The 11,941-nt window shown below is 40.7% G+C and overlaps 3 protein-coding genes across 7 annotated transcripts in view; 1 reads left to right on the top strand and 2 right to left on the bottom strand.

The window, feature by feature from the left end:
* The window catches only part of LOC118737172 (gametogenetin-binding protein 2-like), a 15,336-nt gene extending 5,745 nt beyond the window's left edge, over positions 1-9,591 (top strand). For 2 of the 4 annotated variants that reach the window (XM_036467513.1, XM_036467515.1), the window contains exons 3-6: positions 1-546; positions 607-782; positions 886-1,963; positions 9,210-9,591. The exon at positions 1-546 is cut by the window's left edge and continues 1 nt beyond it. In XM_036467513.1, the coding sequence (XP_036323406.1) occupies positions 1-546; positions 607-782; positions 886-1,963; positions 9,210-9,431 (2,022 nt within the window). In that variant the 3' untranslated portion in view covers positions 9,432-9,591. The remainder of the gene's footprint in view (positions 547-606; positions 783-885; positions 1,964-9,209) is intronic. The other 2 variants (XM_036467516.1, XM_036467514.1) reach the window with 1 other exon arrangement.
* Positions 1-11,941, bottom strand: part of LOC118737170 (protein single-minded) — a 133,247-nt gene that overhangs the window by 104,031 nt on the left and 17,275 nt on the right. The gene's annotated exons all lie outside the window — the stretch shown is intronic.
* LOC118737173 (mediator of RNA polymerase II transcription subunit 27) lies at positions 9,531-10,990 on the bottom strand. Its single transcript, XM_036467518.1, has 5 exons — positions 10,612-10,990; positions 10,258-10,527; positions 10,094-10,181; positions 9,821-10,036; positions 9,531-9,758 (listed from the first exon to the last, which is right to left on the bottom strand). Exons 1-5 carry the CDS (start codon positions 10,779-10,781, stop codon positions 9,621-9,623), a joined length of 882 nt encoding a protein of 293 aa, XP_036323411.1. The 5' UTR covers positions 10,782-10,990; the 3' UTR covers positions 9,531-9,620.

Raw genomic sequence — 11,941 nt, 5'->3', positions numbered from 1 at the left:
AAAGGGCTTTGTATAGATAGTCCACAAATACGTGGAAGAGAGCTTGAAATATTTACACGCAAGTACAAACTCTTATCACCGGAGGAACTGAGACAATCGCTTGAAATAGACAGTGTCACTTTCGTCTCCCTACTTAATCAGTGTGTGCCATGTGTGGGCTGTCGTCGCCGGGTTGAACGTTTATTCTATCAACTAACGCTGTCAGGCCATCCAACTCTAGATCCATTGGTATTAAAGGACACTTGTGTTCTTACTATTCGCGAAGAACGTATGTGGGCTCCTCAAGCTTTGGGCACGTTACTCTATCGCCATCATGAGGTACTCAGTAATCTACTGGATAATAAACTGCGAAACAAAACCCGATGTGTGTTACATTCGTTGGATGCATTTCGCACGAGACCATTTTCGGAAGTTTGGCGGGAAGTATGGTTCTCAATGAAGTATAATTGTCGCGACGAATTGGCTACGATCGAAACTAAAGAACTGCACGAAGTACTCGAGAACTATTTGAAAAAACATAAGTTTTGCCAGGGTTGTCGAAATAAGGTACATATGTGTTTCGAATTGATAAAAGAATAATTACTAAAAAGTTCAATAATTGCCCAGATCGAAAAGGCATACCAAATACTCGTAAACGAAACGACTTGCAAAGAAGGATTCGATGCGGCTTTATATGCAAGCATTAAAAGGCCGCAAACCGAAAAGCATATTCAAATTCTTACGAAAAAGGTTGACTTCCTCGACGCTCTGATAAGGCGCGCCGAGCCAGAAGTTAACGGCAGGTAAATTTATTTTTATTATTAGTAAATATACATATGTACTTAGGTGTAAAATGACAAAACTAGTTTGTAAATTACTTAACGTTTTACTGTTTTGTTTGTGCAGTTATTCAAAGCAGCGCGAGCGTCACGCTAAAACTCTTGAAATCGCGCAGGAGGAAGTACTAACCTGCGTCGGTATGATAATGTATGAGCGACTGCGTCGTATTTATGTCAGTCTACGGGAAGAGGAGCGAGCATGTCAGGTGTTGGCGGCTGTCGGTGTGCATGCGCTGAGCCGAAGCTTTGATATGGCTGTTGAACGTAAACAAGGTATTAGCAACTTGGAATTACTCTATCAGGAGATAAGTCGCGCTGAAAAAGCAAAGGAACTAAGACGTGAACAAAAGAAACTGAAAAAGAAGTTAAAGAAGATGGAGAAAAAGGAAAAGTTGTGTCGAAAATATGGCATAGCCAATGATAGTGCCGATTCTGATACAGCAGAGGCAGATGAGGAGGAAGAGGACGAACAAGAAGAAGATGTCGGTCTGGAAATGGTAGACGAAGCGGTCGATTTATCAGAGGAGCTAGACGAAGAGTTAAATAAATTGGTGGTTATAATGGATGATAATCTACGTGCTGAAACGAACGAAGAATCGATGTCAACAGACAAACGCCATCTTTCAACTGTTGTGGAGTCTAAGTCTGCAGCCCAAAAGAAACGCAAGCAAAAGAAACAAAAAAAGCACAAACAGACTCAGCAAAATGCAAGTGGCAGCAAAAAGAAACCACTTTCACAGGAGCAACATCAACGGGTGCCTACAGTAGAAGAATCGCCGTCGGCAATGTGTAATGCCTATGACAGTTGTTGTGTCATTGATGGAGAGGCTGCAGCTGCCAAATGTGATGTTTGTTTAACACCACAGGATCATTGTCCATGCGAAAATGATGTTCGCGATTCTGGTTATGGTAGTGAGCTATTAACACCAGATAATTCACCCATCACTAGTGCAGCCACTACACCAGAAGGCTCAGAAGTATCGTGTTCTGATGGTTTCTGTAACCATGAAAATGGACAAGATGTTGGGCTAGACGATGAACATAACAACAGCATGTACGATATAGGCAGTGGCTATATGTGGCGAGACAGCCTACTAAACCAGAAGTATGGTGACACGAACTGGCTGAGCTTGCAGCAAATGTTGGTATGTACACATTTAAAAGCATTTTTTTATTAAATTTAACAATAGTGGTAGATATTTTAAAAATGTATGAAGAGCTAAAAAAAAACATGCAAAGGTATTAGATATGGCCACATGCGGGAAGGCGTTGCTAATGAGCAATTGGCCATGAACAATATTGGAACACCTTTTTTTTTCTTGTGAGCAAAATAGACAGCTTAATATAAAAGAAATTCAACATTACACTAAAAAGTCAACAAAATCAAAGTTAAAGTTTAATTCGATTTTATTATAGACCAATTTCTAAACTGTATCGTTTCTAAACTCTTCGAATGCATTGTTGCATGGGCGTAGCCAGGTAGGGGCAGAGGGGTGCTCGAGCCCCCCCTAACTTTCAAATTTTCCTTATATATATATAAAATAGTACCCTGAAATACCAACTTAATAGGGTCGAGCCCCCCCCCTAAATTTCATTCTGGCTACGCCGATGCATCGTTGAGTAAAAAGTGGGTATCTCGCTAAAGAGTCTTATGATAATTCTTTTATATTTTTTGTGTCTACACAGCTTTTTCGAAAACTTTTGACAAGGTGTCGCAAACCTCGAGCGTCTAGATTTCCATTCTGTTTTTAACCGACTTCCAAAAAATGAGGTTATCAGTTCGTCGGAATATTTTTTTTATTTATATTTTTTTATGTATGTTAGACCACGTCAACCGATTTCGATAAATCTTTTTGCATCCGAAAGGTAGTGTCTCAGAGGTGGTCCCATACTAATGTTTAGATCCGATCATTGGATCATGAAATATATATATGTATATTTTTTTAGGTCGTTTTTTTGCTACAAATTACTTGTTATATATATAGACTAGCAGAGCACCCGACGTCGTTCGGGGTAAACAAATAAAAACAAGTAATTTTTAGTAAAAAAACCGACTTCAATTCTCGTATAAAAAAAAAGTATATATATACATACTAGATCGCCCTCACCCGCTTCGCTGAGTATATGAAATTTCTACGTGCTTCATGAGAAAAATTTATTTCAAGAAAACTCAATTAAAAACCAGGAGGTTTAAAATTTGTTTAACCATCTTCAAAATATTTTCAAACTAAAACTTTCTTTGTCATACTTTTTCAATTAACGTATCCCCTGAACTGAATTTGAGATTTTAAACAGATGGAAACCTCTTACGTGTAGTATTGAAATTATGCCCTTAAAAACCCATTTCGATTGATAGCCATATTATAATAAATCATTTAAAATATTGAATAGTTTGAATTTAACCTTTTAAAAAGGTGGCAACCTATGTGATACATATTGTGATACATATACAAACCCATTTTGATTCATACCAATCTATACTAATATATATTTTGAAAGCCGTTTTTTATGTGTTCGCAAAGCTCGAAAACAGCAAAACCGATTTTTTTGAAATTTCAGACACTTGCCCCAGATGGCCCAAGGATGGTTATAGGCTAAACACAATTTCGATGTAAAAAGAGAGCGTGGCACCTCCCATTCAAACCGATTTTTTCATATTGCATATCTCTGGAAGTGTGCATGGTAAAATACTGGAACTTGGTCCGGCGATATAAGAAATCAATCTTATACTCATGGAGAAAAATGGGCTATTTGGAAATAGGGCGTGGCACCGTACAAACACATATATATAATTCTATTGTATGTGTGTTTGTGTGTGAAATCCTCCTAAATGCCCGGAACGATTTTAACAAAGTTTTTTGTGTGCTTTTGAGTGGCTCTCTGGATAGTGTGGTTTCACAATTTCACTTGCCCGTTAGCGCCAGAGTTAAGTTATTACTAAAAATCTGATTTATGATCCACTTTGGCTAATATTCAAAATATGTATTGATAACGGTAAAGGCAATACTACTGCCAAAAAGGGCTGTCAGGTGGCGCTGGAGTCATTACGAATAATCGCCAAGTTAGAAAAAGTGCCGTGAATATCAGATTAAATCGACCTGTTGCACCACTGAGTATATCGAACACTTGTGTTTTACGATTGGCCCAATGGATGTGATTTTCTAGTATTATTATGCGTTAAAGCTTCATTCGGAAACATCAGGGTTGCGTTGTACAGGAGTAAATCTCAAATCACCACCGAAAAATCAACCGCCAGGACCATTGCGCGCCTTTTACTGTAATACTTAATTTAATATAATTGAATTTAATTTTAAAAAGGTGGCAACCCTTGTGAAAGACTTAAAGATTATTCAAAACTTTCAAACTAAAGGATTCTTAAAAAAATTTCGTTAGGCTACCATATTTTAATTCTTTAGATAGCTTGCGTATAATTAATTTAAACTTGACTTTTCAAACAGGTGGCAACCCTTTTCAAAATTTATTCGCACTACCGCTTTTTTAAGCCTCTTGGCATCAATTTTTTAATATAATTTTGAAGTAAATAACTCCCTTAATTGAAGTTAAATTTGATTTTTTTAAAGGGTGTCAGCCCTCATCCATGAGTAAATAATGATTTTATATATCCATATAAAGTTCCAAAATATTTCCTGAGTAATGCAGTATGAAAAATTCCGTTTGTTTGGGAGGTGCCACGCCCCTTGTCTAATCGAGATTAAATCTATCCTATATTTTAAGTTGGGCTAAATGACAGCAGTGTACAAAATTTCATGATGATCGGTTAAGTAGTTAAAGCGTGAAAGCGTAGCAAACAAACAAACTCACTTTCGGATTTATAATATTAGTTAGGATATCTCTTGATCCAATGATCGGATCTTAACCAGAATAGAATGGGAAAACCTCTGAGACACTACCTTTTCGATGCAAAAAGAATTATCGAAATAACATACATACATAAAAAAACAAAAAATAAATAAAAAATATTCCGGCGAACTGATAACCTCCTCCTTTTTTGGAAGTCGGTTAATAAAGAAGTTGAAGAATACTCAGTTGATAGGTATAGATAATAGATTCAGATGTAGATATAGATATACATAGATATAGATATAAATGGAGATGTACCCTGTAGTTCTGTTGGAGTTTTGCTGGTTGTTGTTGTAGCAGCATACAAGTTCCCCAAAGGGTTTTTGGGGAGTGTTGCTGGAGTGACAGTCCTTGGCCAGATATAAATCTGGGTCGTTCCGGTTACGTAGACCCGACTGTCGAGGGAACGGGAGTTTTGCTGGTGACTGGTGCTGGTGATTCGATGCATCACCGATTGTTAGGCAATTCGTTAGCGACAGGTTATGCGACGTTTGTATTGAAAATATCACATACTAGCGATTTCATGCATTACTGTCGTTAGGCAATACGCTAGCCATTGGTAATCGTCACTTGTGCACCAGGTAATCGCTAGCGAAAGGACAAACCACGTGCACCCTCTCGGTACGCTTCAATGACATTGCCATGTTAAATTCGTTAGGCGGACTTCAGAGCAAGATCGAGGAGATAACCGTCTTCATGGGAAGGCATGGCATATTGATAGCTGCGATTCAAGAGACGAAGTTGCACAGTAATTCAGCGTAGTTGAATTGTGCCGGGTACAACGTGCACCGTCGAGATCGCGAGCGAGATAATGGTGGTAGCCTAGCGTTCATCACGCACCACACTGTGCAGTATCGTCTCATCGAAGCAGACATCGACCGCAGGGATACCACCCTAGAATGTCAGGGCATTGCTGTCCGGTCAGGCGATGTTGAGCTCGAAATATTTAACGTATATATACCCCCTGTCACCTGCTGCCCGGCAGGATATCACCCTGACATAGGTGCGCTCCTCAGAGGCGATAACCGTATGGTAGTAGGTGACTTTAATGCGCACCACGATCTTTGGCACTCAAGCCTGTCAAACGAGCGTAGGGGAACTGACTTGGCTGAGCAGATAGACGATACGACATTCTGCACAATGAACGACGACACACCCACCAAGATTATGGGCGGTTGCTGCAGCTCGCCAGACATAACAATAGTCGGCGCTGGTCTGATAAACAGCATATCATGGCGACCTATGCTGACTTTAGCATCAGACCATCTGCCCATAGTCATCTCGATCGATAAACCAACCGACTTTGCTTCCGCGGAACACCGGACCTATATCAATTTTTCTAAAGCTGATTGGAGAGGCTTCGCGGAATTTACTGAAAACACCTTCGCTGCTCTCCCCACACCAACCGTCGTCCACCTTGGTGAACGTTAGTTCCGCAGGGCTACCACCGCTGCTACAGCTCGCTTCGTACCGGCAGGATGTATTACGGACCCACGTCCAAATTTCCCTGCTGAAGCGGATGTTCTAGCCGATGAGCGTGATAGCCTTCGTCAGGCGATCCTGGAGATCCCCGTATCAGGGATCTCAACGCGGAGACTCGGCAACTAGTGAACGTACATAAGCGGGAAGAAGTGAGAAGAGCATCTGAAGACCTATAACTTCACCTCTGATGTGAGTAAGCTTTGGTCAACCGTGAGGTCACTGTCCAATCCGACGAAGCACGACGACAGAGTCGAAATTCCTTTCGGCGACCATGCTTCGACGGACCCGGAGCGATGCGCGAGCTATTTTAGCCGACAGTTCATACTGCATCCTCCGGTGGACAAAGCCAAGCGTCGAGTGACCAGAAGGCTGCACAAACTGCCAAGAACCTGTGCCCCCTTGCTTTCACTTGCGGTGAAGTTCCAGTGGCCATCGGGAAGGCGAAAGCCTCCAAAGCCATGGGTCCCGATGGAATATGCATGCTAATGCTGAAAAATTTGGGTCCTGCGGGAGTAGTGTACCTAACGGAGGTCCTCAATCTGTCAATGGCCACTCTCATCATCCCAGACATCTGGAAGGTGGGGAGAGTGGTCCCACTGCTCAAACCGGGGAGGAGATTCGTATCGGCCGATAACACTCCTTTCCGCGGTAGCGAAGACACTCGAGGCCTTGCTGCTCCCGTGTTTCCCAAACCACCTGACCCCAGCGAAGCATCAGCATGGTTTCCGTAAAATGCACAGTACAACAACAGCACTTAAAGCCATAAATACTCAGATAACCCGTGGCCTTAACCGTAACCGTCCCTGTGAGAGAACGATTCTAGTAGCGTTGGACTTGTCAAAGGGGTTTGACACCGTCTGCCATTCCTACTAGAAGATATAGAGGCTTCCTCTCTTCCACAGAGGCTCAAACGGTGGTCGGCAAATTATCTGAGTGGTCGACACTCGTCGATAATGTTTAGAGACAAATCGAGTAAACTCAGAAAAATAAAACTGGGGGTTCCACACGGTGGTGTCCTTTCCCCGCTACTGTTTAACTTCTACATTTCAAAGCTCCCTCAACCACCAGAGGGAGTCTGGATTGTCTCTTACGCCGACGATTGCTCGATCACGGCGACTGGGAATGGAATTGATGACCTGTGTTCGAAATTAAACGGGTATCTCTCCGATCTTTCTCGCTTCTTCACTGCAAAGTGTCTAGCCCTCTCCCTACGAAATCTTCTGCGTCCCTGTTCACAACCTGGACGAAGGCGGTCAGGCTACCGCTGTAAATTCACGTCGATGACACACCAATTCCGATGGTGAATAATCCCAAAATACTCGGAGTAACATTCGACAGCCTGCTCTCCTTCTCTGCGCACGCTATTGTCAATAAAGTACATAGCCGCAACAAGGTCCTCAAGTCACTAGCCGGCAGTACTTGGGGCAAAGACAAAGAAACGTTGTTGGAAACATACAAGGCCGGCCGGTTTTAAACTGCGCAGCACCAGTGTGGTAGCCGGGGACTAGTAGGACGCAGTGGACGAAGCTACAGACTGTACAGAACACCGCACTCAGGACAGCGACAGGATGCCTCCTGATGTCGCCAGAACATCACCTCCACAACGAGGCACAAATGCTTCCTATAAAGGAGCACAACATAATGCTCTGCAAGTAGCTGTCTGCTTCGCCTAGGCACGTCAGGAGGCATCTATACGAACTGACGGACGAAGTCCAGAGGTTCGTCAAGCAGCCTCTGGACCCGTCAGCTTACCGACTGGCCCTGAACGGCATTCACAGGGAGCCAGTCTCGAGTTATGTAGACTCTGGACCTGTGAATGCCGTTCTAGGCACACCACCACTGGACATAGATGAGACGGAGCTTCATCTGCCTCGGGAGACACGAACAACAATAGCCGAACTTCGCTCTGGCCAATGCAGCAGGTTAAACTCATACCTGAGTAGACTGAATGAGGCTGTGACAAATGAGTGTCCGGCATGCGGAGAGACCCCACATCACTCGAAACATCTCTTCGCATGCCCGGAAAACCCGACAACCCTAACGGCTTTGTCCCTGTAGGCCGACCCGATAAAGGCTGCACGCTTCCTAGGGCTGCCGTTAGTGGAACTTGACGACAACGACTGACATATCAACCGATCTGGGCGGGGTTGTTGTAGCCGCTACAACAACAACAACAACCAGCAGAACTACAGGATAGATGTAGATGTAGATGTAGATATAGATATACATCTGTAGATATAGATATATACATAATATATATATATATATATATGCAAGCACTAAAATAGTAGTGTGCACTTACGGTTAACATATTTTTAAATTACTAGAAAACCAAAATAATAGTTGCATTCTTTATATTGAAAAAGTGAAGGACAATTTCATAACTAAATGTGTGGTCAAAAGAGTTTTATTTACATAAACACTAAAAAAATTAATCCATGTAAGATGTGTTTTCATGGAAACTACTGCGAGCAGAAAAATAGTAGTACATAACAAAAAGTTTTAAATTTGTATTAAAATTTAATATTAATTCCTAAAATTTAGCACAATTACTTATTATTTGGTAGCATGACCGTTGTTTTTAATCACTGCTGCATACGATTTCTCTTGGAGTCTACGAGGCGTTGACATCTTTCCTGAGGTATTGACTGCCATGCGCGGCCCATAGGTCGTGGTTATTTTTTGGTTTTAGATCCCATACGGTTTTCTTAAGGTTTGTCTAAAGGTTTTCTATAGGATTGAGGTCAGGAGATTGAGCTGGCCACTCTATGACTTCAATTCCGTTATCACTAGACCACAATTTTGCTAGCTTACTTGTATGCTCCGGGTCATTATCACAATTAGGAACGAACTGTGAACACCCCAAATATCATTTTGAATTTTGCTATTATCATTTTGGGCGCAGCTGTATATACATAGATAAGCACAATATATGCATGATTCAATAATTAAAGGTTAGGTAGTACATATGTATGTATGTATTTGTGTCTTTATTCACAATTAAAAAGTCATATTTTAATTTAGTTTTTTTTGTTTTTTTTTTTACAGGATAATGTCGACGAGTACGATGATGATGAAGAAAACGGTTACATTCCACAGGAAGTGGTTCTGGAGTATCAATGCCAGCGCGAAAAGGTGGAGCAGCAACGTCTAAAATTGCGCGAAACTTTAAGGCAGAATTTTGCGCGCTTGTGTAAGCAGCATAAAAGTGGCAAATTGCCTGGCAGCAACACTGCCAAATGCAGCTCATCAGGACCAGCTTGCATGTAAATGCTGCAAAAGTGATTACACGCTGAGCATAAAGCAGTCTGATAACTGCATAGCAGTCCTTAATAATGCATAATGTGTTGCAAATCAAGAATGCTTAAGTACATTTTTGAATAATTATTATTGTTTCTGCAAATATATATTGAAATTATTTAAAACTATACAAATACATTACGTTTTTCTTTATTGTGTTTAGCAATTACGACACTCCTCGTGAAAAGGCTCTAATGTTCGCAAATCACGCCAGGTTGGCGGCAAGCCGTTCGAAACGAATTTGCCACATCGTTTACATGCCTCCAAGAAAAGCTTACTGTAGCTGTGTAGCCATGTCTGAAATTATTCATAAAAGGCATACATATATTTGTATGTTTTTTTAAGTAAATTGTATTTACCATATAGCTTTTAATTGCCAAATCAGGCAAGGTAGGCGAGAAGAAGTGCAACATCGCAATGTGTGTATGTTCTTGCACTTTACGGAATACTTCATATCGTGATTCCGTCCACAAATCGTCTGGATCCAGCGTTTCATCGAATCCCTTGACTGTTACCCACTCAATCAGAACACCCTTGCAAACGATGGCTGCCTTAAGCACACGACTAATTGTAACCTAAAAGAAGGCGCTAATCTTTTATTTCCACCTTGTTTGGTTACCACAAATACTTACAATTACAACAACGTTAGAACCGAATGGACGGCAAACTTGATAGCTTGTCAGCGGTAAATTTATTTCACTCAATAGCTTATCTGTGTGACTAAATAAATAAAGAAGAAAACGTTCATAAACTCCTAAGCTGACCTTGCCTACAGTTCCACCGCGAATAAACTTACTCCGGATCGGTATTGTTACATGACGTAAATGGTATGCGCCCACGCTTCTGCGAACAGTATGTGTATGACCTCCGGAGATTGTTTTGGTTGAGGTTGTTAAAAGCCAAAAAACTGTGGTCATGAACCTTATCGATCCACTTGTAGCTATTCACGAGTTGAGAATACAACGCTTGTCGATCCGGGGCAGTCTCTTGTGCGAGATAAGTAGTTTGGCCTAAACAGTAAGGTGTTTGTGGTGCTTGCAAGCCGTTAATTAAACTCTCGACTTCCCTATTTTCATGTACAAATTATGTGTACTGGTCATACATACAATGAATGAGACTAATTGTAGCATTAGTCCTATGCATATTTTACCTTAATTGAGCATTCATGTTATTAAAATTCTCCTGGAATTTGAGGAGAAACTTGGTCCGGTTATCCTCAGCCAATTCGGCATTGGTGCCATCTGCCAAGTGCTCGAAGCATTGTCGAACGCTAGAACGCAGAGACCTCACGGCCCCCAGCGTCGAGTTAATCTTCTCCATCCTATCCAGTTTCAGGCTTGGTATATTCTGAATCTTGGCGAATTTATTTAATGTCGGTAAAGCAAAAACTTGTTTATTTACTATATATTAGACGGTGCGAAAATATTGTAGGGTAAAAATGTTTCCAAGCAAAAGAATGCACTACAAAAAATCAAAAGTGCAACACAGTAGAGGCTAGTAATTTGCCGAATAGTCGGTACCCAATACTTAAAATAGATTTCGGTACCCAATACTTCGCTTTCGGTACCCGATACCGATTCTTTACATTAAGCCTTTGCCATAGTTCTTTATTAATTTATATGATATCGGATAAAACACTTGAACTTATAGCAATTCTGATGATATATTAACGTATATTTCAAACGCACTCTGTTTATTCCGGCTGTGAAATGGAATTATCCGGAATGCAAAAAAAAATCGCAGCCTTTTGGATACTTCAGAGAACGTTAAATACAGAGAAGCAGCAATTACGAATCAGAGTGTAAATTGTCAAAAATTATCAAAATCTGATCGCGTACACACCACACCAGCCCACACTGCTGTGGAACATAAGAGCGGCGGAGTAACAGAGCTGAGCGAGAAATAACATTTCGTATATTTAATGAATGTTAAGCATTTTGAATGATTTACGCAGTGTTGCCAGAGAAATTTCGTTTGGAGCTAAAACGGTCGAAAAAAGCTAAATAATACTAATAGTAGCTAAAATGAAGAGCTACATATTTTTGTTAAGGTTGAGCATTTATTGACGTAAGGTTGCTTTTACATAACATAAAAACAACGAATTTTATAAGATTAAGTGCTGAAAAAATCGTTTAAAACCAAAATAAGGTGCATATATTTCGATTTCGCTGCTATGGCACTTATAACATCGAACTAAAAATACTTTACAAATTGTTAAAGTCTGTAATTTCAGATATTTGAATTAGGGCGTGTGTGAATCGGTAACAAAGTTCTATGGGCAGGGCTGCTGAATAATATTTTTACTATGGTGAGACAGTTTTGCCAATCTGCTGTGTGAAATGAAATATTTTTTGATAGCAGTACATTTTTGATAACCACAGATTTATGCGGAATAAAATATTACAAATTGCAGTGAAATTAATATTTTAAGACCACATCTACCGTCGTTGATTGCAATTCATCAATTTAAGCTTTTATTT

The sequence above is a fragment of the Rhagoletis pomonella genome, unplaced genomic scaffold, assembly GCF_013731165.1.
Source record: "Rhagoletis pomonella isolate Grant_MI unplaced genomic scaffold, Rhpom_1.0 Rhpom_scaffold_00004, whole genome shotgun sequence".
Lineage (NCBI taxonomy): Eukaryota > Metazoa > Arthropoda > Insecta > Diptera > Tephritidae > Rhagoletis > Rhagoletis pomonella.
Note: the sequence above shows the minus strand (reverse complement) of the source record. Positions and strands in the feature narration are given on the sequence as shown.